Source organism: Ursus maritimus, unplaced genomic scaffold (genome assembly GCF_017311325.1).
Source record: "Ursus maritimus isolate PB19 unplaced genomic scaffold, ASM1731132v1 scaffold_2, whole genome shotgun sequence".
In the NCBI taxonomy this organism is placed as follows: domain Eukaryota; kingdom Metazoa; phylum Chordata; class Mammalia; order Carnivora; family Ursidae; genus Ursus; species Ursus maritimus.
Window position 1 is genome coordinate 105092231 of NW_024424452.1, and position 27803 is coordinate 105120033.

The window sequence follows — 27803 nt, forward strand, 5'->3', positions numbered from 1 at the left end:
CTAGCTGTGGGCAAGTGACAACTTCTCTGAGTTTCAGTTTTCTAATTAGTAAAATGGGGATAATGGTAGTTCTTTTCTTACAGGAAAATGATGAAACTTATGGGATAATGCCTATAAAACATTTACCAAGCTCCTAGAATGTAATAGATGCTCAACAGATAATCCTGCTTCTCCTCTTTCTCCTCCTCTTTCCCTCTTCCTCCCTCCTCCCTCCTCTTTTCTTCTCATTATTCTTATTTTCTCCATAGGTAGAGAGCACTAGAGGTGCAGGCTTCAGGAAAGATACCTCTTTCTGGCTTGGCTTTGATCACTGTGATTTTATGACATGGACTGTATTCATAGCCATTGGCCCTGGTTACTCACCAACACTGATTTTTTTTTTTTCTCTCGCTGTTTCTCTGCAGGAAGGATCAGAATGTTCTCTCTCCAGTCAACTGCTGGAATCTCCTCTTAAACCAGGTGAAGCGGGAGAGCAGGGACCACACCACCCTGAGTGACATCTACCTGAATAATATCATCCCTCGATTTGTCCAAGTCAGCGAGGACTCAGGAAGACTCTTTAAAAAGGTATATAGCTATTTCTAGGCATAGAGCTACTTGGGTGGAGCGGTGACACCACCTTGGATATAAGAGAAAGACTATTGTATTGGCCTAGTTAAAAAGGCTTTCCCATTGGTCACTCCCTACCATGGTCTTGTGGAGAAAAAATACTGGATAATCATTCTTTTCTTTCTTTCTGAGTTGAATTAATAGTAGTCCTGGGAGAGTAACCGTTTGCAAGGTACAACCCCACCAATGGCAACATAATTCATAATCTGCATATTTTAGTGATGATGGTGTTTGCCTGATTTCCTTGAGTGATTCGTGAAGCTGTTGGGATTCGGGAACCTTCAGTGTCATTTCAGGTTTTCCTCTTCTAGTTCATGTATGTTTGTGATTTGGTTTAGTTTTCTTTCCAAGTGCTCATCTTGGCCAAGGTGAACTCATGAATTTGGTTATTCTTATCATGATATATCTTGGTCTTTGGGTCACTGAATGCTTTCTGAAGCTCAGTTGTTTGTCACAATTCCTTGGGTGTAAGTTGAAAAATCTGACCAAGGAAAAACTCAGAATTAATTGTGGTACTCTTAAGAAACTTATACAAAATTGACCTTACCTGTCAGTGTTGGAAGTAGTCTCTTGGAAACTAAGGAACCTCTTTTCTAAGCTCTCTCAACCTGAGCTTTCAATGAAGTCACTGTTTCATGGCTTTTGGTTACAAATGGAGGCAAAAACCCCAGCCATTGTACGTAATGTACCATGTCTAACATTCAAGCTCTGATATCCCCAGAGGACTTTTCAGAAGGCAAATAATCTTCCCACAAGTTCTAGGTATAAAGAGGGTATATAGGGCTATTTCGTTGGTTTTATATATAGGAAATTCATTGGTTTTCATTTGACAAGATCCAGTGTTAAAATTTGAGGCTGGGAGAGAAAGGACTTCAGTAAACAGGACTGTGGTTTAATAGTAGCCAGTTTACCAATTCTTAACCTTACGAAGTTGACCAGATCTCAGTAGGACTGGAATTAGAGTCCAGTTTCTTCTGTTTACACCAGCATGAAAAAAGAACTGACTTAGAATATTCCATCTACATAATGCATCTGTGTGGGGGCTTTTCCTGTGTCTTAGAGACAGGATATAAAGAGTAAAAACATCTGACAACGAAAAGAAGGAAGAGAAAGAGAACTCCTCCCGGAGTTCACCGACTATTTTTAGTGGCCTGGCTGCGCTGCGGTTGGGGCGATACTTCATTTAGGGGTGAAGGTACTTTTCACCATTTCCTCATGGTTTCCAGCATCTGCTCTAGCTTGTCATTCATCCGAATTATTCTGCACACTTGGTGATGTATGGATGTGGCTAAAATGAATGGCTGAAGTTAATACTGTACTGAACACTGGAAATATGCTAGAGAGTAGATTTCAGGTGCTCTTTTCACACACACACACACACACACACACAGGGAACTGTGTGAGGTGGTATATTAATTGGCTTGACTATAGTAATCATTTCACTATGTGTTACATCTATATCAAATAATAATGTTATACTCCTTAAATGTATAGCTTTTATTAGAAAAAAAATTAAGCCTATTTAGGTAGAACCTTGACAGTAATCAGATGCCACTTCAGCTCTTCTCTGCAACCTTGACAGCCACTTAGATTATCTCTAGAAGGACAGGGACTGACTGATCATTTCCTCCTTCATTTTCTCTGTTCATCTGAGAAAAAACTTCTGTTGGGCATGTTCAGCTATCTAGACTTCAGCCAAGCTCTCAGTTCCCTTTTCTCCCAGCTTTAGAAGGTTAGAGAAGAGCCACGCCAGGGAATATGACAGCCCCTCCCGATCTCAGAGATGTGTATGCTGACGGCAGCCCCTTATCGAAGCCACGAGTGCTTCTGGTTCTTCAAGTACCATTCACATATCCAAGAGCCCAAGTGCATGGCTCGTAGAGAATATATGGGGTCTTTGCCCTGCAGAAAGAAAATCTGCCTGTGAACTATATTCCTAGCCATGGTCTCAGAGTTGACCTCCGTAAACTGTGCATTTCTTTGCTGGGGTTGTAAGGAAGAATTTCTCATTCCTCACAGGACTATTTATATATTACATTTCACTGAAGAAAGGTGCATATATCATGGGCTTATAGCTACATGCATTTTTATAAAGTGAACACGCCTGGTAACTGCGCCCAGATCAAGAAACAGTTGATTTAAGTACCCTAGAAGCTGCCCTCATGCTTCCTCCCAGTCCACAGGGGGTTTGGAGGGGTGGTCACAACCCCCAAGGATAACAACTGTCCTGACTTTTAACAGCAGAGATTAGTTTTACTTGGTTTCATACTTTATATAAATAGAATCCTACAGTGTGTACTCTTTTGTGTCTGGTTTCTGTCTTTCTGTCATTCAGCATGTTTGTGAGATTTATTCATATTGTTATATATGGTTGCAGCTCATAGGACTTTCTCTTGATCTTTATAACTTTTCATCAGTTAAATTATAGTTATTATTAGAGATATGCATAGGATTGCTGAATAGCCAATGTTTACTCTCCCACTGTGTGAATAATCTCTTTTCTCTCTCCCCTGGGGTCCATTGTAGGCAGAATGTTCTAAGGTAGAAGCTGGCTTAGCTGATCACAAGTGTAAATTAATTCTGTTTTGGCTGGGTGAGAGCCTCTCTGCTTTCTAGTAATGGGCACAAAAGCATTCTGTCTCTGTGACTTAATTTCTTATTCCCTTTTGTGTAAAGTGTGTTGCACCTGAAGCATTAGAACCCCTCAGTTAAGATACAGTAATCAGATAAGAGAACTAAGGAATGAGCCCGGCCACACTGTCAGTTAAGTAAAGCTTCCCAGGGCTTGCCTTGCTCTATCAGAGCACAGGTCTCTTCTAAGTGACACTTTCTCTTGGGCTCAACTCTGCTAACAACTCTGAAACCTTGGACAATTACTTCTTTCTGTGCCTTAGTTCCCTAAAGTAAAAAAAAAAAAAAGTACTTGGCCTTTATGATCTTCACTCTGCCTTCAAAATCTAATACACTCTAATTCTATGATGAATTCTCTGACACCCAATATAGGGTATCCTGTGTTGGGGGCTTCCTTCTGGTTGTTGGGTGACCTTTGTTAAATTGTGATAAGTAATCTGGAGTCCCCAAGATACAGACAAACAAAAGTGGGTGTGGGTATGGAGATGGGGCTAGCTTAGGCAATTAAAGACCAAATTTATTGAGGAATGTAGCATTATTTCAGATTCTCTTATCTATAATGGCCAGCAACCAAGAGACGCCAAACAGGAATCCAAGTGTATAAAATAGTTATACCTTTTTTTTTACCTGTAAATTTGATTCCAGCAGCAATAGGGAAATCCACATTTCTCTGGAGACACAGGCTTTAGGAAAGATACCTTTATTTCTGGTTCAGTTATGGACATCTGTGAAAATTCACCTGAGCTTTATGTGAATTTGGATCTATTTCTCACTGGCAAAAGTAATGGGTTTTCCTCCTTTTAAAATTCTTCTTAAAAAAACTCTATAAAACTTAATGATTCACTAGCAAAGCTTATGATAACAACACCAACATTTTTTGAACCCTTATGTGCTAGGTACAATATTAAATACTTTATATGCTTAATCTTTACAATAATTCCGTGTAGTTGCTATTAATATTGCCTATTTTATGAAGGAGGAAACTGAAGCTTAGAGAGATTAATCAAAAAATGAGGTGAAGCTAGTATTTAAATCCATTCATCTCACTCCAGAACTTGAGGTTTCCTCCTACATGTTGTGTTGGGACTCAGGGTATGGTGTGCTGAGTAGAGGGTATTCCGGATTTTCTTACTCTTTTCTGTTGAACCCAGATATTTCACTTAGTTACAGAATTAACCTAATCTTTCCTCTCCCTCACAAACCTTCAAAAGGTTTGGAGGTGTTAAACATCAACATTGGGTTGTTTCTCCTACCTGGTGTCTGGGCAAGCAGCTGGAAGTTGACAGTGAAATAGGACAGGAGGTTTTTCTCCCCAGGGGCAGGATCTCTAGTAAGGGGGGAAACAAAGACTCATTAAATGTGAGGACTGGCCAAAAATCTGGCTCACAGCTAACTCAGCTAATTTGGGGATGTCAGAGTGACTGCACAATTGGCCCCTCTGTACTACTGAACCCCCTTAAGGGATGCTCCTTGCTGGCCCTCTGGTTTGTGGTTATGTCTGCTGGGACATACTTTACATTTTGCATGAAGCCATGGTGGAGATTCCTTTAGCTAAATATAACATCTAGAGAAAGCAGCCTCCTGTCCACAGCTTAGAAACAGACCCACTTTGTCTAGGACTCCAAGGGAAATGGAGCCCATTTGGTGCTCCTGACATCTCCTTTTGCATAATGAAAGCGCAGTCTGTCTAACCCCTGTTGGAACCAAGGTTTAGGCAAATATTATTGCTGCCACCTTCATTTGTTTAATGCGGTGGCTTCAAAACCGGAGCCAAACACTGCCAAGTTTGACTTCCAGCTCCACACCATCTCTGTGAGAGACGTATTCTAAAGAATCCCACCAAGAATAGAAAATCATTTTTCCCACTTTTTCATTTAAACCAAAGTAAACTTGGGTGTGCTTTTTCCCACAGGGGAGAGGACAATCCTTTTCTCTCTTCTTCCTTTCACTTAGCCGGAACATACCGAAAGTACCTCAGACTTTGTTTATCAGTTCACTGTTTTCTAGCCCTTAGTTGCTCACACTTAGCCTTGGAAACCAGTCAATTTGGATAGTCCCAAGACTCTCAATTGCACCCTTTTTTTTTTGTTTTTTGTTGTTTTTTTTTTACAGTATTCCAGTTGAATGTACTTTTGTTTCGCCTTTAGTACCCTAAGTTTCCATGGTAGAAAGGTTAAATTGAGCAAGTTAGGTCAGATTCCTGGTGGACCAGTAGTTCAGTAGTTCTTAGCTTTGCCTGTGTCTGAGAGTCATTGGGGGAGTTTAAAAAAAAAATCTTTGTGACCTTGAAGAGACAGATTTCTTAGGATATAAAAAGTATGAACAATAAAAGAAAAAAAAGATAAATTGGACATCATCAATTCTTGGACTTTTGCTCTTGCAAAGACATAGTTAAGAAAATGAAAGACAAATCACAGACTGCAAAAATATATTTGTGAGACACATAACTCAATAATCAGAAGACAAACTACGCAAAGTTTTAAAAATAAGCAAAAGATTTTTTTTTTTAAAGATTTTATTTATTTATTTGACAGAGAGAGACAGCCAGCGAGAGAGGGAACACAAGCAGGGGGAGTGGGAGAGGAAGAAGCAGGCTCCCAGCGGAGGAGCCTGATGTGGGGCTCGATCCCAGAACGCCGGGATCACGCCCTGAGCCGAAGGCAGACGCTTAACAGCTGCGCCACCCAGGCGCCCCTAAAAATAAGCAAAAGATTTTAATAAACCCTTCACTAAGAAGATATACAAATGGCTGGTAAGCACATGAAAAGATGCTCAATATCATTAACATTAGGTAAATGCAAATTAAAGCAATAAGGAGTGTGCTACATACTAGAATGGTTAAGATTAAGAAGACTGACAACAAGTGTTAGTGAGGATGGATGAATTCTCATATGTTTCTGGTGAGAATGTAGAATGGTACAACCACTTTGGAAAATAGTTTGGCAGTTTCTAATAAAGTTCTGTATGTACTTACCATATGACCCAGCAATTCCCAGGTAGGTATTTACCCGAGAGATACAAAAAGTATATATCTACACAAAGACTTGTATCTGATAATAGCTTTTGTGGTAGGCTGAGTAATGGTCTCTCCCAAAGACGTCCATGTCCTAATCCCTGGAATCTGTGAACTTACCTTATCCATATAAAGACTTTGTACATATGGTGAATTTGAGGTTCTTGTAAAGAGGATATTATGCTTCATTATCTAAGTGGGCTGTAATGCAATCATGAGTGTTCTTGTTAGAGGGAGGTAGAGGGAAATTACAGACAAAAGAGAAGAAGGCCATGTGATGTAGAGGAAAGCAGAGTCACAGAGAGAAGATACTAGACCACTGGCTTTGGGGATGGAGGAAGCAGCTAAGAGCCAAGGAATGCAGCTCTAAAAGCTGGAAAAGGCAAGGAAACAGATTCTGCCCGAAAACCTCCAGAGGAAATGCAGCCCTTTTGACACCTTGGTTTTGTCCCTGTGAAATTGGTTTTGGACTCCTGACCTCCAGAATTGTGAGAGAATAAAAATTAAAAATAGAACTACCATATGATCCAGCAATTCCACTTCTGAGTTTTTATCCAAAGAAAACAAAAACACTAATTCCAAAAGATAGATGCGTCCCTATGTTTATTGCGACATTATTTGCAATAGCCAAGATATGGAAGCCACGTAAATGTCCATCATTTGATGAATGGATAAAGAACTTGTAATATATGTATATAATGGGTTATGATTTAGGCATAAAAAAAGAATGAGATCCTGCCATTTGCAACAACATGGATGGACCTCGAGGCCATTATGCTAAGTAAAATAAGACAGAGAAAGACAAATACCATGTGATCTTACTTATATGTAGAGTCAACAAAAACAAAAAAACCTAAGCTTATTAGATACAGAGTACAAATTAATGGTTGCAAGAGGCAAGGGAGTAGAGGGCGGGAGAAATGGGTGAAGTGTTTGTTCGTTTAGTTTAAATTAATTGAATACAAGTTTTTAAAAAATTTAAAGATTTTATTTATTTTATTTTAGAGAGAGAGAAAGAGAGAGCAAGTAGGGGAGGGAGCAGAAGGGTGGAGAGAGGGAGGGGGAAAGACTCCCAAGCCCACTGTGCACTGAGCATGGAGCCTGACATGGAGCTTCATCTCAACGACCTTGAGATCACGACCTGAGCTGAAACCAAGAGTCTGACGCTTAACTAACTGAACCTCCCAGGCACCCCCAGATTTTAAAAAAAATTAAGAGAATAAATGCATGTTGCTTTAAGTCACTAACTTTGCAGTGATTTGTTATAACTGCCTTAGGAGACTCATATTCATAATAGTCAAAATGAAACACCTCAAATATCCATCAACAGATGAGTGGGAAAACATTGTGGTATATCCATATATGAATACGACTCAGCAATAAAAAGAAACGAAATGCTGATAGATGCAATACTGTAGAGAACTCCAAAAACATTATACTGATTAAAAGAAGCCAGACACAATGAATACATTCTGTATGATTCCATTTATATGAAATTTTAGAAAAGATAGCTCTAATCTATAGTGACAGAAAGCAAATCAGTGATTGCCTTGGGGCCAGGGTGGGATGAGGGGTTGACTGCAAAGGGACACAAGGGAACTTGAGGGATTATGGAAATGTCATACAATCTTAATTATGCTGGTGGTCACATGAGTGTGTGTTTGTCAAAACTTGTACACTTAAAATGTAAACGTTCTACTGTATGAAATTATGCCTCAATAAAGTTGATTTAAAAAATAATGTAAAAAATAGCACCCCAGGGCAATTGAATCAGAGTCTCTGGGATAGGGTCTAGGTGATTCTTGCATACAGCCAGGGTTGAGAACCACTGTTGTAGGTATTCTGGTTTCCATCTTGGGGAAACCCAAGAACACAGAGGAGATCTGAAGCCATAAGATTCTGTCTATCTGTATGTGAGCCACATTTGCCCCTGCGACAATGTTAAGGCATCTAGGCTGGTTTATCTAGGCAACCCATTTTGGTTTCCCTACTTTATTCTTGGAGGGTGACAAAGGGTATATCTGGATTCAGATGAATAAGTCACACTGCAGAAAGTGGAGGATACAAGAAGGGTGCTGAGGAAGAAACGTAATAGGGCACAAATACTTCTTTTCTCTAGGGTCTTTGGATATCCTTTCCCATTGGTTCATCAGTTACAAGAGATTTGTCATGAACACTCAGATTTCATTTGGCACCACTGAAATGGGTCTGGCAGTAAAAGGATAAAGGGGGTTTGAAACTAAAAGCAGTGCCTGTTACCTACGTACCTGTTTATCCCCGGCAGATAGGGACAGGATTTCCTAGAGTCTTTGAGTCCAGCTGCTTCACATATGTGAAAAGACTGGATATTGTAAGGAGGCATGTTCTGCAGTGGTGTTATCATAATATGTAAAGGACAAGTGATCCACAATGCCAGTATAGTCCAATGTCCCTGGTGAGTAGTGTAGATTGAATGAATGGAGAAAGAATGGGCTTCCAACGGTTGTGTTCTGCCCTTCTGAGAAAGAGTTTAACCTGGAGACATCTTTGGGAGAAAGAGTAGCTGACTGATTTACCCCACCTTCTCTTCCCCCAGTCCATCCTTCCGGTGGAACTCAGTATCTGCAATTGATTGGATTTCCGCCATGTTATAACATGATCATAAACAATGTGATAATCAGCTTTATAGACAGCTGTTCCCGTTGCCCAATTTGTCTTGATGGTAGCAAAAATCTGTTCTGATTAATTGAGCTTATTCTCTCATATCTGATGAAGAGATCATCTTTGGAGGAAAGAATAGGATGGGAAGCTGAGCTTATTTGAGTAGGGGATGGAAGGCTGCCAGCTACTTCAAAGGTATCTCTGCTGATAAGGGGCGTCAGGTTTGCTGCCAAAGCCAACACAGAGGGGAGCTTTGCATCTAGTGCCCTTGGTGCTGTTTTAGCTTTGGTTTCTGTGACACTTAGGTCAGCAGCATCTGTATCCTCTCCTTTGGGGCTTCTCTCTGGGTGGTCTAGGCTTTTTTGGACTTAGGAAGATTCAGCTCAGAGGGAGTGTGTTTCTGAAAGATGCTGCACTCTTTTGCTTTGGTTAGTTTATATGCTTGCCTTTTTGGTGTCTCAGTTCTCAGATATCTATCTGCCTCTTCTGAAAGAGCCCACGGTGTTGTATGTGGAACATTCAAAGGTGTAATGGTACCACCATCTTTGTAAGTCAACGGATGGTTAGGAGAATCTGTGTAACGACAACTGTAACATGTAGAAGGTGAGACAGAGAGTGTGGGGGATAGAAACCAGGGTCCAAGTGCAATCTGGTGTCTGAGTACTACTCTGAACTGGGGAGGCATGCAGTCAGTAAGTATTTCAGTGAAGACTATAAACACAGCACTGTGGAGGCGAAAAAGAGCTTAAAATGAAATTGATGAGGAAGGTTTGCCCCCAGGGAGCAGAGGGCTTCTCAGTCCGCTCTTCAGACCACTTAGATCTCCCCAAACTTTCCCTGGGGTGATGATAAGACCAATCATAACAAGCCTGCTATCACTCGTATACACTGTAGTAGGCCCTAAATGTATATATTTTTTCTAATCCTTTCATATATTTTGCTAGGGTTTTTTTTTTTTCCCTTGACTTTTTACGGAAGTTTAAAATACTTAGAAGAGTGCATGTATTGTAAAGTGCTCAATGAATTTTCACAAACTGAAAGAAACTATGAATTAGTACCCAGATAAAGAAAAGAATGTTACCAGTATCCCAGGAGCCCCCCTCTTGTCCCCTTCCATTCATTTCCCCTGAAAAGTAGTCACTATCCTGACTTAAAACACAATGGAAGCATTTGCCTGCCTTTAAAAAAAAAAAAAAACTTGTATAAATGGAATCATAAAATATTCTTTCAGCAATTTAAATATGTCATTCTTTTGTTTCCTGGCTTCTGCTGTTTCTGATGAGAAGTCGGCTGTGTGATGCTAGTTGTTGTTTTCTGTATATAATGTTTTGGAGTTTTCAGGGGCTGCTTTTTTTTTAGTTGAAATACAATATTATATTAGTTTCAGGTGTACGGTATAGTGATTTGACAGTCATATACATTACGAAATGCTCACTGCAATAAGTGTAGTTACTATCTGTTACCATACGAAATTATTACAATATTATTGACTATATTTCTGGAGCTGTACTTTTCATCCCTGTAACTTATTTTATAACTGGAAGTTTGTATCTCTTAATCTTGAGGGCTACATTAATAATATTTTTTTAAGATTTATTTATTTATTTATTTGAGAGAGAGAGAGAGAAGGCACGTGTGTGCCTGGGAGGAGGGGCAGTGGGAGGGAATCCTCAAGCAGACTCTCCGTCGAGTGTGGAACCTGACGCAGGGCCCAATCTCAAGCAAGACCCATGAGATCAGGACCTGTGCTGAAACCAAGAGTCAGACATCTTTTTTTCTTTTTTTAAGTTTATTTGTTTATAATCTCTACACCCAGCGTGGGGCTCGACCTCACAACCTTGAGATCAAGAATTGCATGTTCTTCCTACTGAGCCAGCCAGGTGTCCCAATATTTTTTCTTCAGCAGTTGGAGTATGAGGAGTCTAAGTGTAGTTGCCAGTGTATTTCTTTGGCTTGGATAAGTGTAATATCGAAATATTCTGGATCTGTGGGTAGTATTTTTTCCTCAATTTGGGGAAATTTCTGACAAACACTTTTTTCCATCTCATTTTCTCTTCTTGCCTTGACTCCAACTGCACGTTCGTTAAACTGCTTGAAACAGCCCCACGGGTCATTGAGACAAGGCTTTTTTTTCTGTGTGCTTCAGTTTAGATAATTTCTAAGGTTAACCAATTTTTTCTTTTGTTGTGTACAACCTGCTAATAACACTATCCAATAAATTTTTTATTTTACATATTGTAATTTTAGTTTTATGATATCCACTTGGTTCTCTTTTTTAGTGTCCATGTAACTTCTGAAATTTTTCTTATTTTTTTCAAAATGTATGTGGCAGTATTTAGAAATTGTTATCTGCTATTTTCAACACCCACATCATCTGTGGTTCTGTTTCTGTTTATTGGGTTTTCTCTTGACCATGATTCTCATTTCTTTATTTTTTCATGTTTACCAATTTTTGATGACAAATCAGACATTGTAGCTGATACATTATAGAGATTCTAGATGTCTTTATCTTCCTCTGAAAAGTGTTAAGTTTTGTTCTAGCAGCCAATTAAATTACTGGTTGGTCACCTTTAACTTATGGGGAATTCATTTTATGCTTGGTTAACGTAGGTCTAGTTTGGTTTTGTCTTTAGTTCTGGAACATATTCTGTATACTTAAGGCATGACCTTTCTAGGGTTTCCATGGAAAGCAGGCCTTGAACTCCAAACTTGTTTCCTCTACAGTGGGCAGCAGGTAGGATGACCAGTGGTTCCAGTTTGCCTGGGGTTAATGGGGTTCCTGGGACATGAAGCTTTCAGTTTTATCCATTCTACAATTGACGGCATCTGTGTAGTTTCAGTTTGAGGCTATTATGGATAATGCTGCTCTGAACATTATATTGGAAGGTTATTTTTCTTCCCATTGTAGAGTTGAAAACATTAAAGCTTACATTGGTAAAATACTCTTTTGTAAGGACCACAAAGAGATGACAATGGAATTTGAACTCCCTGGCTCTTTCTACTATATCCCACTGCTACCCATGTTTCAGGATTGATAGGTGGTATCTTAAGCAAATAGTTATTGACAAATCACATTGTTGAGGGTCACAATCTGAACTTTAAGAATAGTGAATTCAAAACCTGGTCTCTCTTCCCTTCCCTCTCCCTCTCCCCTTCTATTCCCCAATTTCCTCTCCCTCTCTCCTTCCACTCCTCCCCCCTTCCCTCTTCTCTCTACTCTTCCTCCCCCTTCCTCCACCTCTTCCCTTCCATTCCTCCTCCCTTCCCTCTCCTTCTCCTTTCTCACTCTTTTTTCCTTTCTCTCTTCCTTCCTGCTCTCTGTTCTTTTGAATAATCTTTTTTTAAAAGATTTTATTTATTTATTTGACAGAGAGAGAGAGTACAAGTAGGGGGAACAGCAGAGAGGGAGAAGCAGGCTCCTGGCTGAGCAGAGAGCCCAATGTGGGGCTCAGTCCCAGGACCCTGAGATCATGACCTGAGCAGAAGGTAGACGCTTAACCGACTGAGCCACCCAGGTGCCCCTGAATAATCTTTTCACAAACATTATGGTACATGTACATTGTAGGAAATATAAGAAGCAAAATTATGATAATGAAAAACCAGGTTGTAGTCTACAAACTATTTTGTAGTCTATTATTTTAGTCAAGATCTTCACTTTTCCAGAGCACCTGGCTGGCTCAGTTGGTAGAGCATGCGACTTGATCTCAGGGTCATGAGTTCTAGCCACACACTTATTAAAAAAAAAAAAATTACAAAAAAATAAAGATCAGGGCACCTGGGTGATGCAGTTGGTTGAGTGTCTGACTCTTGGTTTTGGCTCAGGTCGTGATCTCATGGGTCATGGGAACCGGCCCTTGTTGGGTTCCACACTCAACAGGGAGCTACCTCTCCCCCCCACACCACCCCCCACCCTGCTCTCTCTCTCTCTCTCTCAAATAAATAAATAAATAAAATTTTAAATTTAAAAAAAGAAAGATCTTTACTTTTCCATTTCATCTCACCTAGATTTTCATCTCTTCTATTGGCCAGGCCATATATTTCCCTAATTATCTTAAAAATATCCTTGAAACTGGTTTGTCCAAGCCAGTATCTAATGCATACTCGTTTTTATGTCCCTTACGTCTCCTTTAATTTAGCAGTGTTGCTTTTCCAGGACACTCATTTGTTGAATAGACCAGGCCAGTTGTCCCGCAGCTTGACCCAACTTCTAGATTTGTCCGGTTGCTTCCTTGTGTTGTTGCTTAACTTCTTCCTGTATCTTGTCTTTCCTGTTAATTGGAGGTTGGTTCCATTGGCCAAATCTGTTCCAGTTATACATTTTTGACTAGGCTGCATAATAGGCAGTGTTGGGTACTTCATGTTGCATCACGTTAGGAAATATACAATATCTGGTTAGCCTGCCAATAGTGATGGCAACCCTGACCCCTCAGATTAGGGTGGTAACAGTTTGAACCTTCCATTTTACAGTTAGATTGTTTTTCTCACATGATAGAAAGGCCATTGTTTGGTGTTGCCATACAACGTGGTGCCATCTTACAAATGTTGGGTGTTAATTCAGTCCTTCATCTGAGGGCTTTAACATCAGTGGTAATTCCAGCCAACTTACTGTAATATCATCTCCGTACCTCTTAAGCTTGACTTGCAAGATGTCTCTGTGAGGAAAGGAGAGCGTTATTAATACAACTCATCAGGCACCATGCAAATAGACAGTAGTTTATAAAAAGTTACTACTCCCAGGAGAAATCCCCCTAATGGTGTGGAAGCTGACTAGGTACCAATTTTTTTTATTCTAAGAATCACAGCAACAATAAAAATAGTAGCAATTATATCTAATACTAAATGAGTGCTCACCATGCGCAGGGACTATGCTAAGTCCTTCATAGGTATTAACCTATTTAATCATCACAGCAACCCTTCGAGATGGTTTCATCATCTCCAGTCATAGGTAAGCATGTGGGCAGAGGGGCTAAGCAGTTGACTCAAGGTTATGGGACCGGTTAGGGGTAGAGTGGGGATTCATGTGTAAGCAGCCTGCTTCCCCTGAATCATCTCTTCACATCGCCATGCTCTGCTGCGTCCCCGGTAGCGAGGTGGCAGTGATGATATTGGTGGGCAGCTGAAGGGCCAGGGTTTGCGCAAGGGATTAAGGGCTCGTGCATCCTGCAGCCGTGCATTTAGATGCTTCTGCCAGGCCAGACTTTCCGTTGTGCTGTTCTGATTCTGCTTCTTGCCCAGCTTGTCCGGAGAGAGAAGCATCTTTGATTTCAGCCTCCCTTCTTGCAGGACTGGCTTCTTTTGATTTTCCTATTTATCTCTGTCAAGAGGTGTTCTTTGAATTTCTTCCTGCTTGTCTGAGCATGATTTTTGTGTAAAATGGGGGGGAAAATAAATTCTCCTTCTCTTGAGATAGTATCTTTAGTTTTTCCATTCTCATTTTCTTCTTTAGGTACGATAATGGATTTTTTTCTGTTCTCTTGGGTGTTTTTTTTTTTTTTTAAACCTGATCCTACCTTTCTTTGCTTTTAAAAGCCTAGCTCTTAGGATCCCCCTCCTTCTTTTACCCTGTGCTCCAGAAATCATTTGGGTCTATATCCAGGTTTTCCTAATATTTACTCAATATGAAACTTCTAGTTACAGGTTAATTTTAATTGTCTGCACAAATTCTTGTCTTCAAGAGACCATAGGAACCTGGGAGGGTCCCTCCCCACGGTCTCAAGAGCTCTCAGAATCATCCTCTCTTTGAGCTGAGAAGTTATTGTTAAGGCCCTGGGACAGGACTATGAAGTAACAACAAAAATAACAATTTTTATTTTATGTTTCCTTTGATTTTGAAGCAGACAAAAAACCCTGTAGTTTAGTTTTCTTTCTTTCTTTCTTTCTTTCTTTCTTTCTTTCTTTCTTTCTTTTCTTTCTTTTTTTTTTTTACAGATTTTATTTATTTATTTTTTAGAGAGAGAGTGAGAGAGAGCAGATGGGGAGGGGCAGAGGGAGAGGGAGAGAGAGAATCTCAAGCAAACTCCCTGCTGAGCACAGAGCCCAGTGCAGGGCTCCATCTCATGACCTGAGCCAAAATCAAGAGTCCAACATTTAACTGACTGCACCGCCCAGGTGCCCCAGCTATTTGTTTTTTCAATTGTAAAAGTAATTAATACCTGTTTTTTCAAGGCGTTGCTGGGAAACAAAAAATGATAAAAAGAAAATAATGGGGGCACCTGGGTAGCTCAGTTGGTTAAGCGTCTGCCTTCAGCTCAGGTCATGATCCCGGAGTCCCTGGATCAAGCCCCACATCGGGCTCCCTGCTCAGTGGGGAGTGTGCTTCTCCCTCTGCCCCTCCCCTGCTCATACTCACTCTCTTTCTCTTTCTCTCAAATAAATAAATAAAATCTTTTTTAAAAATTTAAAAAAAGAAAATGATTACTGGGAATCAGTTATTCTAGGATTTTTCCTGTGTGCCATTTTCCTTAGAAAATTAGGCTTATATTGTGTATTAAGTTTTGTGTACTTTTTTTCATTTAACATTTTAAGGGAGTATTTTGTTCATGTCATTGTGCCTTCTTTAAAAACACTGTTTTTGACAATGACAGCATTCTGTCCTCTGGCTAATCTATAGGCTACTCATACATTGCTTATGGTTCTTTGGCTGTGTGGTTTTGACTCTTTTGGACCATGTTCTGGTACATCCAGGAGAAATCCAGAATCTCATTGGTATCTTCTTGGAAATTACTTGTTGCCTGTGTTCTCATTTGGAAATACCCTACTTCTGATGTGAGGCAAGGAGAGAGAGGGTTTCCCCCCTTCTTTCCTTTTGTCTTCCTCTTATATCTTCTTCATTGTCTCTGAGCTCAGCTGGGAATCTCGACCTCAGAGCTGTGTCTGAGCCTAGGCCCTGGCTGGCTCGGTGGAGTACTTTTGCCGTGCTGGGTTTCACTTTCCTTATCTTTACACTGCAGAAAATTGGTCATACCCTCACCCTGCCTTCCCAGAATGTCAGAGAAATGAGGAAAACCTGGGAAGAAAGGGCTCTGCCATTGTCAAAAAGATAAGAGATAAAAATGTTGTTGAGGACATGGACAGAACGGAACCTTTATACACTCACTGTTGGTGTAAATATAAATTGGTGTAACCACTATGGAAAACAGTATGGCAGTTCCTCAGAAAATTACAAATTGAGCTACTATATGATTCAGCACTTCCATTCCTGGGTATATATCTGAAGGAATTGAAATCAGTGTCTAAAAAGATATCTGCACCCCCTTGTTCACTGCAGTGTTGTTCACAATAGCCAAGATATGGAGATGACCTAAATGGCCTTTGACGAAAGAGCACGTAAAGCAGTGGAATATTATTCAGTCATAAAAAAGAAGGAAATCCTGCCATTTGTGAAAACATGGGTGAATCTGAAATGCATTATCCTAAGTGAAATAAGCCAAAGACAAATATTGCATGGTATTACTTATATGTAGAATTTTTTAAAAATCCAATTTCATAGAAACAGAATAGAATGGTGGTTGCCAGGGACTAGGGGAGGAGTAAATGGGGGTGATGTAGGTCAAAGGGCATGGATTTTTAACTGTAAAAATAAGTTCTGAGGATCTAATATACAGCATACAGTTAATGACACAGTAAAACGTACTTGAAAGTTGCAGAGAGTTAGACCTTACGCATTCTCACTACGCAATCAGAGAGCTCAGATGGGAGGTGATGGATGTGTTAATTATTTTGATCTCGGCAACCATGCCACAATGTATATGGAGATCGGATCATCACATTGTACACTTTAAATGTGTACAATTCTATTTGCCAATTGTTCCTCGATTAAAGTTAAGAAAAAGAAAAGAAAGTGCTCTGTGGAGCTTGGTTCTGTTCACCTAGGAGAGTGTGCCCTGTGCCTTCTCCCTACCAGGGTGGTCTTTGTCTCTCTAAGCTAATCTTTATCAGCAGTGTGTTCTCATAGATGGTAGAGACGAAAAAAAGAGGGCAAACTGGGAGACCCATTCTCTAGCTTTAATCATCTCCTCTCCAAAGCCAAGATAATCCAAGCCTTCTATCCACATAAGCATCGCATCCATTCCTGCCTTGCCTCTTCCCATGACCTTGTTTTCTTTTTGATGTTCATTTTGAGGGTGGAGAGTAGGAAAAAAGCCTTCTTTTTTCGTAGCTCTCTTAGTCAGTGGCCTTTCTGGGCCTTTGAGTTCTCAGGCAGGAAAACTACATAGACCACCTGACTCTTCTTTCAGGGACCTTAAAAGAGACGAGCACTGCTTTATTTAAATCCAGGAGCATGAGTACCACTACCAGTTCATTCAGTTCAATTTAATAACTACTATTTGATTGTCTATAATTGCTCAGTATTCAACTTGCCACTATAAAAGTATGGCAGAGCAAGCTTAAAACACGGTTCAAGATCTTAGATTTTTTTTATACTTCAGCTGGATGGACAGGCCAGAGACTCCCGAAGCAGGTTATGACTTAAGACATCAATTTAATGAGTGGTGCAGATAATTAGTTGTCTATAGGAGCTTGGAAAAGGAACAGATTCATGAGAGGTGATCGGGCAAGCTTCACAGAAGGGAAAGAGTTGGGCTGATGTTCTTTTAATTATATGCTGTCAGGATTCTTAATTATTCATCCATTTCTTACCTTATGGAAATATCTTTTGAATATTTCCATTTTATCTAGTGCTAACTTCCTCTCCTAGCCCTTTGCCCTTGTTAGAGATGCTCCCCATAGTACAGCAGCAGAAGCTTCCTGTTGGCCAGCAACGGGAGCAGTAGGTGGGATGAGCTTGGAACCTCAGTGCTTTGAAGGCCATCTGAAGGCGTTTCAGCTACAGGTCAAAGAGAGCCATTGTTCATTGCAGGTAGGGAAATGAAATATTGAAAACCATGATCTGCGATGACATTGGTGACGGTGTTCAGTGTGGTTTAGGGTGGAAGAAACTATCTGGGAGCCTACTACTGTAATTCAGGGGGATAATGGAAGCCAGTTCTTAGATCATGGCAGTGGGGACTGAAAGAATGGGACTTACTAAAAGACGCAGCAAAGAGATTATAGATGGGAGTGAGTCACCTGACATGAGGAAGGAGGAGGTAAATGCTAGAGAGGAATCAACGTTCATTTAGTCATTCAACAGATACGTACAGTGTGCCTCCTGTGTCCCAGGCACAGTGATGATAACAGAACAGAAAAAAATCTCTGACTACCTATGCTCCAGTAGGAGCAACACACAATATACAGATGAACCAGTAAATGGATAATAGGCCAGATGATGATACAATAAAGCAGGGGAGGGAGGATGGCAGTGCTGGGGGTATTGCTATTTTATAGAGGGTGGTCAGGGAAGGCCTCACTGATAAATTGGCCTTTGAACTCCTTAAAGGCAATTAGGGCTTTTATTCTCTGAGGAAGGTCTTTCAGGCTGAGGAAACATCATGTCTAAGGCCATGAGATGGGAGTGTGCTTATCTGGGCAGAGAAACAGCAAGGCCTTGTGCACAGGAGGGAAAGGGGAGAGTGATAGATGTGGCTGGGGGCTGAGGGCAGGCTGCATCAGGAAGGGCCTTGGAGGCCACTGGAGAGGCATGCAAGATTTAGAACAAAAAGAAATGATACAATCTGATTCCTGTTTCAGTAGGATTATTCTGGCTTCTGTGTTAAGACTGAAGGAGGAGCAAGGTGGGAGCAGACTAGGAAGAGCAGTGACTGAGGCTTCTGTAAACTCAGGTAGGAGGTGATGGCAGATTGGAGCAGTGGTGCGTGTGGAGACCAGAAGTGTCAGATCCTGGGATGTGTTTTGAAGATGGAGCCAGGAGGAGTTGCTGCTGAATTGAAAGGGCATGTGACAAAAAGCATCAAAGATGACTGCAAGCATTTTGGCCTGAGCCATCAGACGTTGGGGTTGCCATTTATTGGGGAGAGTATGTGAAAGAGCCACTGGTTCTACACCTGCCCTGTGATTAGTGAAGAATCTAAGAACCAGCAAGAAGTGACTTGCGTTAGATCACCCAGGCTGGTAGTAGCAGAGCTGAGGCCAGACCTCCAGGATGTGACCCCAGTCCTCCTCGGCTGAGCGTCGCACACGGCACAGTGAAGGTGGAGTGAGGATTAGGGCCGGAAAGGCGATCTGAACATTGACCACATACTAAACTGATTGTTGAAGGCATGAAAGTCAAGAGGGCAGCTGAGGCCTAGAGAAGGAGTACAGACGAGCAAATTAAAATGGGCAAAAGGAAAATGAGTACCATGGCTCATAGCAGGCAGGTGAGAAGAAGCCGGCTCTGTGACGGGCACTCTGAAGCGGTTCGGAGGAAAGGCTTCTGAGCAGATGTCATTGGGTTTGGCTTTGGGAACCCTGGGGAACTGTGGTGTCCTCAGGAGAAGCTGCACCGGAGTTTTAAGCATTTTTCTTATCCTTTCTGCTAATGGTGAGAAGGAATACAATAGTATAAGCCTGAGACAGGGAGTTCAAACCAAAAATCTCTTCCAACTCTAGTGTTACCTTCCTGTGAGCCTTACACAAGGATTTGGCCTTCCCAGACCTCTGTAAAATGGAAGGAGAAAGTGTCTCTTTGCACACTTGGCCTCCTGGAAATGGTGTGAGGATAATGATGACAAAGGCTATGAAACTGCTTTGGAAGAGAAATGTTATATAAGTCAAGAAATCCTTTTCTGGTTGATTTTAGTAAGTTTTTAGTTCAGAAAACTCTTGACAGGTCATAAGAAAACTTTGCATTAGGGATGTATTAAATGCAGAACACATTTACCAATAAAATAGCCATTTGTCTTTGAAACAACATAAAATATGTCCGTATCATTTTGATTAAATCTTGCTTAATTATTATGTCCATTAGACTCCTATCAAATCCTGCCTGGGCTTTTAAATTTAATTTACTTTAGTTCTGTAGTCACTGTTACCCAACCACAAAAGAATTAGCCTTGCCCCCAAGGCCACAGACGTCTCTCGAGCACTCGTAGGGTTAGCATCAGGCCCTCTGCTGGAACACAGGGCGAGGCTGGCCATGCTGAGTTCTGAGCTGTCTGCCTGTTTCCAAGCTGCAGGCTGCAGCCCCCAGTGGAGTTTAATTTTGTCCTTCCAGTCCCCTTCACATAACAGTATATGAAGAGCAGGAATGGAAATTAATTGTACCTGCTGGCATTATTAAAGTTATCAGTGCATATCCTCTCCTGGGCCAGGAAGATTAAAAAGGGTGTTGTAATCAGAGCAGATGATTTCTGACACACGGGATAGGTTTCCTCCCCAGGTTCGGTGTAAGGACCTGATGTGAGCTTGTTGCCTCTGGCCTGACACTACGTAGCTCGGGGCTGTGCCGAGTTCTGCCTCATTCTCCCACCAGCCCTGGAGGAAAGCCATCCTCCTGCTCTCTCTGGATCAGAGGTCTCTTAGGTAGGAAATCAGGCTTTCTCACCGCAGACGAGTTACTCCCGCTGTACACTCCTGACCGCGAGATGCAGTCAGGTGTCTTGGTTAGGCCAGGCCCGAGAGTCACACCTTGTTCAGGTTCAACCTGAATGAAATAAGGCATCGTGGTGCTGCTCCCTGGTGCTTCAGTTCATTTTAGCAAGCTCTGGTTAACTGCTCTCTGCCTTCACCCAAAACCTAGAGCTGTAGGCCATAGTCTAAGGATTTGACAGGATCAGGGAAACATTTTTTTTAAATCAGCTTTTCCAGAAAAGAGAAAATTTTGGCAAGTTAGCCAAAAGAGAAAGAGGAGACGGCAGAGAGCCAAGTCTTACCTTAAGAAGCAACAGAGGAGAGATGCTTGTTTGCTAGGGGGTAGTGAACTTTTTGAGTACAGCTTTGCAAGGGAGCTGAAAACCTTTTCAGTTGTTTGACTAGGAGCTTTGTTTGTAGAATTACACGAGAACTCTGGCATTAGCTTCAGCAGTCAGGATTGTCCTGACCCCAGGCCAGTTGCCTACTTGAGCCAGGCAGGAAGAGACGGTATTGAGCTCCAGATTCTTTTTGCTCCAAAAGCTATGAAGGATACACCCCTTCTTATAGTCTGGAGTCCTGCTTGCTAGGTTTCTGCAAACCCCCTCATGGGTTGTGAAACAATAGCCCTTTGACTGCATTTCTGTCCATGGTGATGTGAGCTGATTAAACTGGCAAGCAGATAATGGAAGGAATGGTTTAGATGTCCCAGGTGGGAGGTCGTGGCAAAATGGATCTGTGGTTGACGAGAGGAATTTCAACACATATCCTAATCAGTTCCTCGGATAGGTTGTCTGAGATCCCTTTCTCCTCCCTTCCTTCAATAGATTTGACTCCTTCTGGTCTCTAAGACTCAGGCTTCAGGGGTTCAGCTGGGCATTCACAGATCAACTCAGAAAGTGGCAATGAGCAGGGAGGCCCTCGTTGGGAGACACCACAGCACAGGGAAAGAACATGAGACTGAGAATCAGGTAGCCTGGGTAGGGACCCAGGGCTCCAGATGGCTTCTTTAATTTTCTTACTGCTTTAACTCCCTACCACAATTTTGAGATTCTCTGGAGATTGGCTGTGGTCAGAGAAGCAAATCTGAATGAAAATCTGGTTCTTACAAAGGACAAAGTTTTCAGATTTACAAAATTATGGTGAGTGGAAGGGAGATTGGAAAGAAAGAGCAGGTGTAATTGTGACAACAAGCTCTCTTCTAGTTCTACATTCTAGAAACAGTCCCGATGAATAAGTTCTTTTTTTTTCTTTGCTTCCCCCCACCCTTTTGCTTCTGAATGTCTGTGCACTTGCCTAAGAAAACACTTCTCAACCTCTTCAGAATATTTAGAGTTAAATAAAAATTATAAGAATATGTCACAAACTTAGTGTACTCTTTATGCGTCAGGTTTACATAAAAAGTTGACATGCTCTGGCTTGGAGACCCTGACCCCATCTCCTCAACCTGGTGTCTTCCGCCCTACATATTTTGCTTCAAAGCCCTAATGCCACGAAGAATGCAGAACTGATGAGTCCACCCCATCTACGAGCTAGGACATCTTGATTAAATTAGTGGGGGGTGCAGTGGAGAGAAAGGCACAGTGACACAAAGGGCGTTTTGAGGAGCCCCGTAGTGCCTGTGGAGAATGAATGTTCTCGGTAAATATGGCCATGACCTGCAGTTCCACACATGCCAGAGACACAGCTCAATTGTCCCCAGGAGTTGGGGGCTGGGGATGATCAGGAGGAGAGGCCAACCTTACAACCACACTCTCAGTCCCCAAGTGGAGAGGGCAACCCAGCATGGAAAGGCAGGAATGCAGGAAGGCCCACTGTACCTTTCTTTTTTCTGTAATTTAAGGCAAGCGATTCTTTGATCATGGTCCTTGTTTTGGGTTTGGATCAAAGAGTGCCTTCCTTTCCCTTCCCTCTGCTTCTCACTTCTCCACTGGGCAGCAAGGGAACTCCTGAAAGCACCCTTTGTTTCATGCCTCTTTACACTCCCTTCCTGGGGGCTCCCCAAGAAGATGGGTGCGTGAACTCTGTAGGGCAGTGCCCCCAAGACAGTGCTCACCCTTGTCATTTACCACCATCCTCATCTCATTCATCCCGAAGTCCCAAGACCAAAGGGAAGAACAGATGGACCGTTGAAGGCTTCCACCCTGGCCACCACAACAGTGGGAGAGCAGTGGTAGGTAAGCCCCGGCTCAGCTCCATCTGCCCTGTGGCCAGGGCACTTCAGGACACGTGCATTTGCCATTTGCCCTTTGAACTGCCAGACATCCAGTTACAGCAAAATGGATTTAAAAGCTGATTAAGTTTTGGATTCACTCCCTCTAATCAGAATATCCTAGCAGCTCATTTTTATAGCTCTACCTACACGATTCTCTTTTTCATAGATGGAATCCCCACCTTTTCAGCAGTATACACCTGAGGATTTAAAAACTGATTCATCAAGACTATTCTTTTGACCTATGCCTCTCTTTCTTGCTGTGAAAGTTTATGGCCTTTTGTTCTCTCGTTTTCACCCAATAAATAATTATTGGGGGTTTACTGCATGCAAGGCCTTGTACTAGATGAGGAGAATACAAATATGATACAATAGCATTGAATAAGAGTATGTGAGTTCAAATTCTAACTCTTGTATTTTTTTTTAAGATTTATTTATTTATGTGAGAGAGAGAGAGCATGAGTGGGAGGGGCAGAAAGAATCTCAAGTAGAGTCCACGTTGAGCTGGGAGCCCGACGTGGGGCTCGATCTCACGACGCTGAGATCACAGCCCGAGCTGAACCCAAGAGTCTGATGCTTAACCGACTGCGCCACCTGGGCGCCCCTAACTGTTGCATTTAATAGCTGTTCCTATGGACCTCTCTAAGCTTGAACACCCACAAAATGGAGATAATAATAACTCGAGTTACTACAAGGATTAAATAAGGGTATGCCTGTAAAGGGTTAGTGTACAATAAGCACTAGCTAAATGTAAGCTACAATTCCTATTTTTATGAATTACTCGTTGCAAGATGCAGTCCAGATCCTTGGGAAGCTTATGCTGTAGTTGAAAGGGGAGAAGACGTGCATAAATAACTCTGATCAGGGTAATGTAGATATGATACTGTCCCATAAATAATAGATAGATAGTGGTCCACAGGGTATAATAGCCAGGGAATACAGTACAGGCAGTAGGGGCGGAGCTCACCTCCAGCTCGGCTGCTCAAAGAAGACCTGTGAACCAGTGGCAACTGGCAAAAGCCCTCCTCCTGCATTTAGGATAGATATTACTGGTCAATCACGGAGCTCTTCTTTTTTTCAGTTTTTAAAATTTGAGAAGTATGTAAAATACTTATGTGTCATAAATGAGTAACCATAAAGCAAGCTCACAAGGTAACTGGCCACACAGGAAGTTACGGAGCGCCGTATCAGCACCCTGCTGTGTATACTATACTCCCTGTAGTCACAACTCTCTGTTTCCTCCACTGTCCTCATTTTGTGATAATTATTCCCTTGCCTTTTTTTTTTTTAAGATTGATTTATTTATTTTAGAGGGAGAGAGGGAGAGAGCGAGTGTGAACAGGGGGAGGGGCGAGGGCGAGGGAGAATCTAAGGCAGACTCCCCCTGAGTGCGGAGCCTGATGTAGGGCTTGATCCCAGGACCCCGAAATCATGAACTGAGCGGAATTCAAGAGTCAAGGCCGCTGAACCGACTGAGCCACCCAGGCTCCCCTCCCTTGCTTTTCTTAAATTACATCTTCTAGTTACCCCTGAACAGCGTAGTTTAATTTTGTGTCTTGCTTCTTTTGTTTGCTATGGTGTGTGAGTTCCACCCACGCTTTACCTTGTTTCTTTTCATGGCTGTGGGGCCCATTTATGAATTCACCACAGTTTACTTATCAATGTGCATTTTGTTATCAATGGGCCTTGGGTTGTTTTGCTGTGGGACTAATGCAAACTCTGCTGCTGTGAACATTCTTGTGTGTGCATACCCGTGTACACATGGCCAGATTTCTAAGGTACATGCCTGGTAGTGGAATTGCTGGGTGAAAAAAATAAACGTATCTCCTTCTTTACGATATAATGCTAAACTGTTTTCCAAAACATTATTACTCTTTTTCACCCCCACCAACAATGTATGAGTTTCATTTTTCTACATCCTTGCCAACATTTAGTCTGGTCAGATTTTTAATTTTAGCTGTAGTTTGAATTTTACATGTTTTAATGTTAGCTATTATCATATTGGTTTTAGATTGCATTTTTCTGATTACTAATGAGGTTGAGGGCTTTTTCTTATTTTTACTAACCATGTAGATACATTCTCTTGTGAAGTACCTATCCTGAATATTAGTCATTTTACTGATTATATGTGTTAGACATATGTTCTCCTACACTGTGACTTATCTTTTTTTTTTTAATGTTTTCTATTGGTTTGTAAAAGTTCTTAATTTTAGTGTGGTTGCACCCATTTTCTTTTATGGTTAGTGCTTTTCCACCACTTCGAAGAAAGCCTTTCCTACCCTAAGGTCTTGAAGATATTCCATTGTATTATCTTCTGAAAATCATAGTTTTGTCTTTCACATCATGGTCTAAAGCCATCCCCATGAAACCAGTTTTTTATATAGTGCAAGGTAGGGCACAATTTAATAATTAAAAAAATAAAGGTATTTAATTTCCATATCATCATTGATTGAAAGTTACATCCCTCCTCCCCCACAACCACACACACTCGCTTTTTTTTTTTTTTTTTAAGATTTTATGTTTTAATCTGACAGAGAGAGAGCAAGAGCGAGCACAAACAAGGGGAGTGGCAGGAAGAGGGAGAGGGAGAAGCAGGCTCCCTGCAGGGAGCCCAATATGGGGCTCAATTTCAGGGCCCTGGGATCATGACCTGAGCCGAAGGCAGACACTTCACGGACTGAGCCACCCAGGCGCCTCCACACACTTGCTTTTTAAAAAAAGTTGTGTGGAAGATTTACCCCGTGCCAGGCATGGTCCTAAATGCTTTCCATGCAGAAAGCAGAGAGGTGACATTTGAGCTGGGTTTTTAGTGAATGAAAAGGATTTTGTAATTAGAGATGGAAAAGGAAGGTGTTTGTGATTGTTGGGGGGAGCAGGGTGGAAGGACCTTCCATGTGGAAAGAACTGGCTTTAGGACAGAAAAGAGCACAGGAATGAGCCAGGACTCTTCAGAGGGCAGTGGGTACGATAATTTGGTTAAATCAGAGTATTTATAAGGAAAGTAGTTGAAGCAAAGCTGAAAAGAGCCCTGAATGCCCAACGGAGGAGTTTGAACTTTATTCTGGAGAGCATTTGGGTACCGTGGAAGGTTTATTCATAGGAAAATGATGTAATAGAGATGCCGTTCAGAAAGACCGGGCCTCTCATCCAGGGGCGGGGAAAGCAGTGCCAAGAAGAATGAAAAGGAGACAGATGTCAGATGTGTCATGAAGGAAGAGTCAGCAGCTTATGGCCACTTATTGGAGAGAGAATTGGAAGTCAATGATTACTTCTTTCTGTTTTTATGCTAGTGTCACACAGAAGAGGCCAGTGTGGTGTTAAGGAATTTGGGATAGCTGGTGAAGCTGACGTTGTCACATATGTCCCAGGAGCTAGATAGCCAAACCTTCCTTGGACCCCCAAATGGCCCATTACATGTGCTCATTTTTAGAACTTCCTGTGAAGTTCCTCCATTCTGTGGACTCTGGGTCACCAGAGAATGCCCGAGATTTGAATCTGGATTCTGAATCACGACAGCTAATTTTATAGATTCCCTTCATGTGAGGTAGATTCAGCCCCCTCCTGCCCTTTGATGGACTGTGGTTTTTGAAAAGCCCCTAAAGAAGTAATGAGGAACAATATTTAAAACCTCAGGTTTGCTTCTCTTTTGTTTTACCAGAATATTTTGGTTACCATGTCCTGGGAAATGAATAACTTTAAAACATAAGTGTGATAAGCCTTGGTGTTCACCACTATCCATTCATTCTTTCATATAAAGCATATTTCAGTACTTGTTAGGTATCCAGTATTGCACTGGACCTGGTGAGGGCTACATAGAAACATAAAATAATCTCTGTCTTCAAGGCTTAGACTTTGGGTTGTACTTCCAGAAATGGCAGTTTAGGTAATTCAGACCAACCTTCTGCTGCTTTGGAGCTGTTTTTCCCCAGGAGGCATCTACTATTCTAGAAAAGATCACTGAGGGCCAAGAAGCCGAGCAGAGCTTTTAATAGCCTTGTAGGAATAACAGGACAAAAACTGGAATACAAGGCCAAGGAGGGGGAGCCCTGGTAAACTTCTCCAGGCTTTAGAACCCCACAGAGATACAGCTTAGTAGTAAGGGTGAACCAGAAACAGACTTGAGCAGTCTCACAGGACTGAAGCCTAGCTTCAAATTATCTTAATCTCTAATTGGATTAAGGTGATCTAGGATAGTAGTGGCTAGAAGCAAATTTAAATCCTTTCTGGTGGAAGATACTATATCTGCTGAATAGTTCCCACTCATCATTTTGTATGTATAGTGCTTGTAAGAAAAACAGCATACCCACAGGAGATCCATGTAATGGTTTTCAGACAAACTTTAAATTAACTATGTTTAATACATTTATAAAATCAAATAATAACAAAAAACTGGAAATTATAAAAAATCAACTTAAAATGGATTAAAGATGTAACTGCAAGAGTTTAAACTCTTAGAAGAAAACGAGCATAAATCTTTGACCTTGTATTAGCTAGCATTTCCTAGATATGACATGAAAGCAGAAAACAGGCATAAATCTTTGTGACCTTGGTAGGTTAGATAACTTTTCTTAGATATAACACCAAACAAGCAATAAAAGAAAAAAATACGTAAATTGAACTTCTGAAAATTATAAACTTATATGCTTCAAAAGATGCTGTTAAAAAGATCAAAAAGACAACCTGTAGACTCAGAGAAAATATTTTCAAATTATATATCTGATAAGGATCCAGTATTCAGAATATATAAGGAACTCTTATAACTCAACAACAAGAAGACAAACAACCCAATTTTGCAAAAGACAAAAGGCTTGCATAGACATTTCTTCAAAGAAGGTATATAAATGGCCAATAAACAGATGAAAAGATGCTCAACATTTTTAGTCATTAGGGAACTGCAAATCAAAACCACAGTGAAATACCACTTCATACCCACTGGGATGGCTATAATTAAAGAAAAATAAGAAAAGAACAAGTGTTGGCAAGGATGTAGTGATATTGGAACCCTCATACATTGCTGGTGGGATTGTTAAATGGTGCAGATGCTGTGAAAAACAATTTGGCAGTTCCTCAAAAATGTAAGCAAAACTTATGCAAAAACATAACATGGAGTTACCCTATGACCCAGCAGTTCTATTTTCCTACATATATACCCAAGAGAATTGGAAACAGGCTCACAGAAAAACTTGTATATGAATGTTCATAGTGGCATTATTCATAATCACCCCAAAATGGAAACAATCCAAATAT

The 27803-nt window shown here is 41.3% G+C and overlaps 1 protein-coding gene across 6 annotated transcripts in view; it reads left to right on the top strand.

Moving 5' to 3' along the window:
* The window catches only part of SRGAP2 (SLIT-ROBO Rho GTPase activating protein 2), a 232906-nt gene that overhangs the window by 117237 nt on the left and 87866 nt on the right, over nucleotides 1-27803 (top strand). For all 6 annotated transcript variants that reach the window (XM_008699550.2, XM_008699552.2, XM_008699551.2 and 3 more), the window contains exon 4: nucleotides 405-567. In XM_008699550.2, coding sequence (XP_008697772.2) covers nucleotides 405-567 — 163 coding nt within the window. The remainder of the gene's footprint in view (nucleotides 1-404; nucleotides 568-27803) is intronic.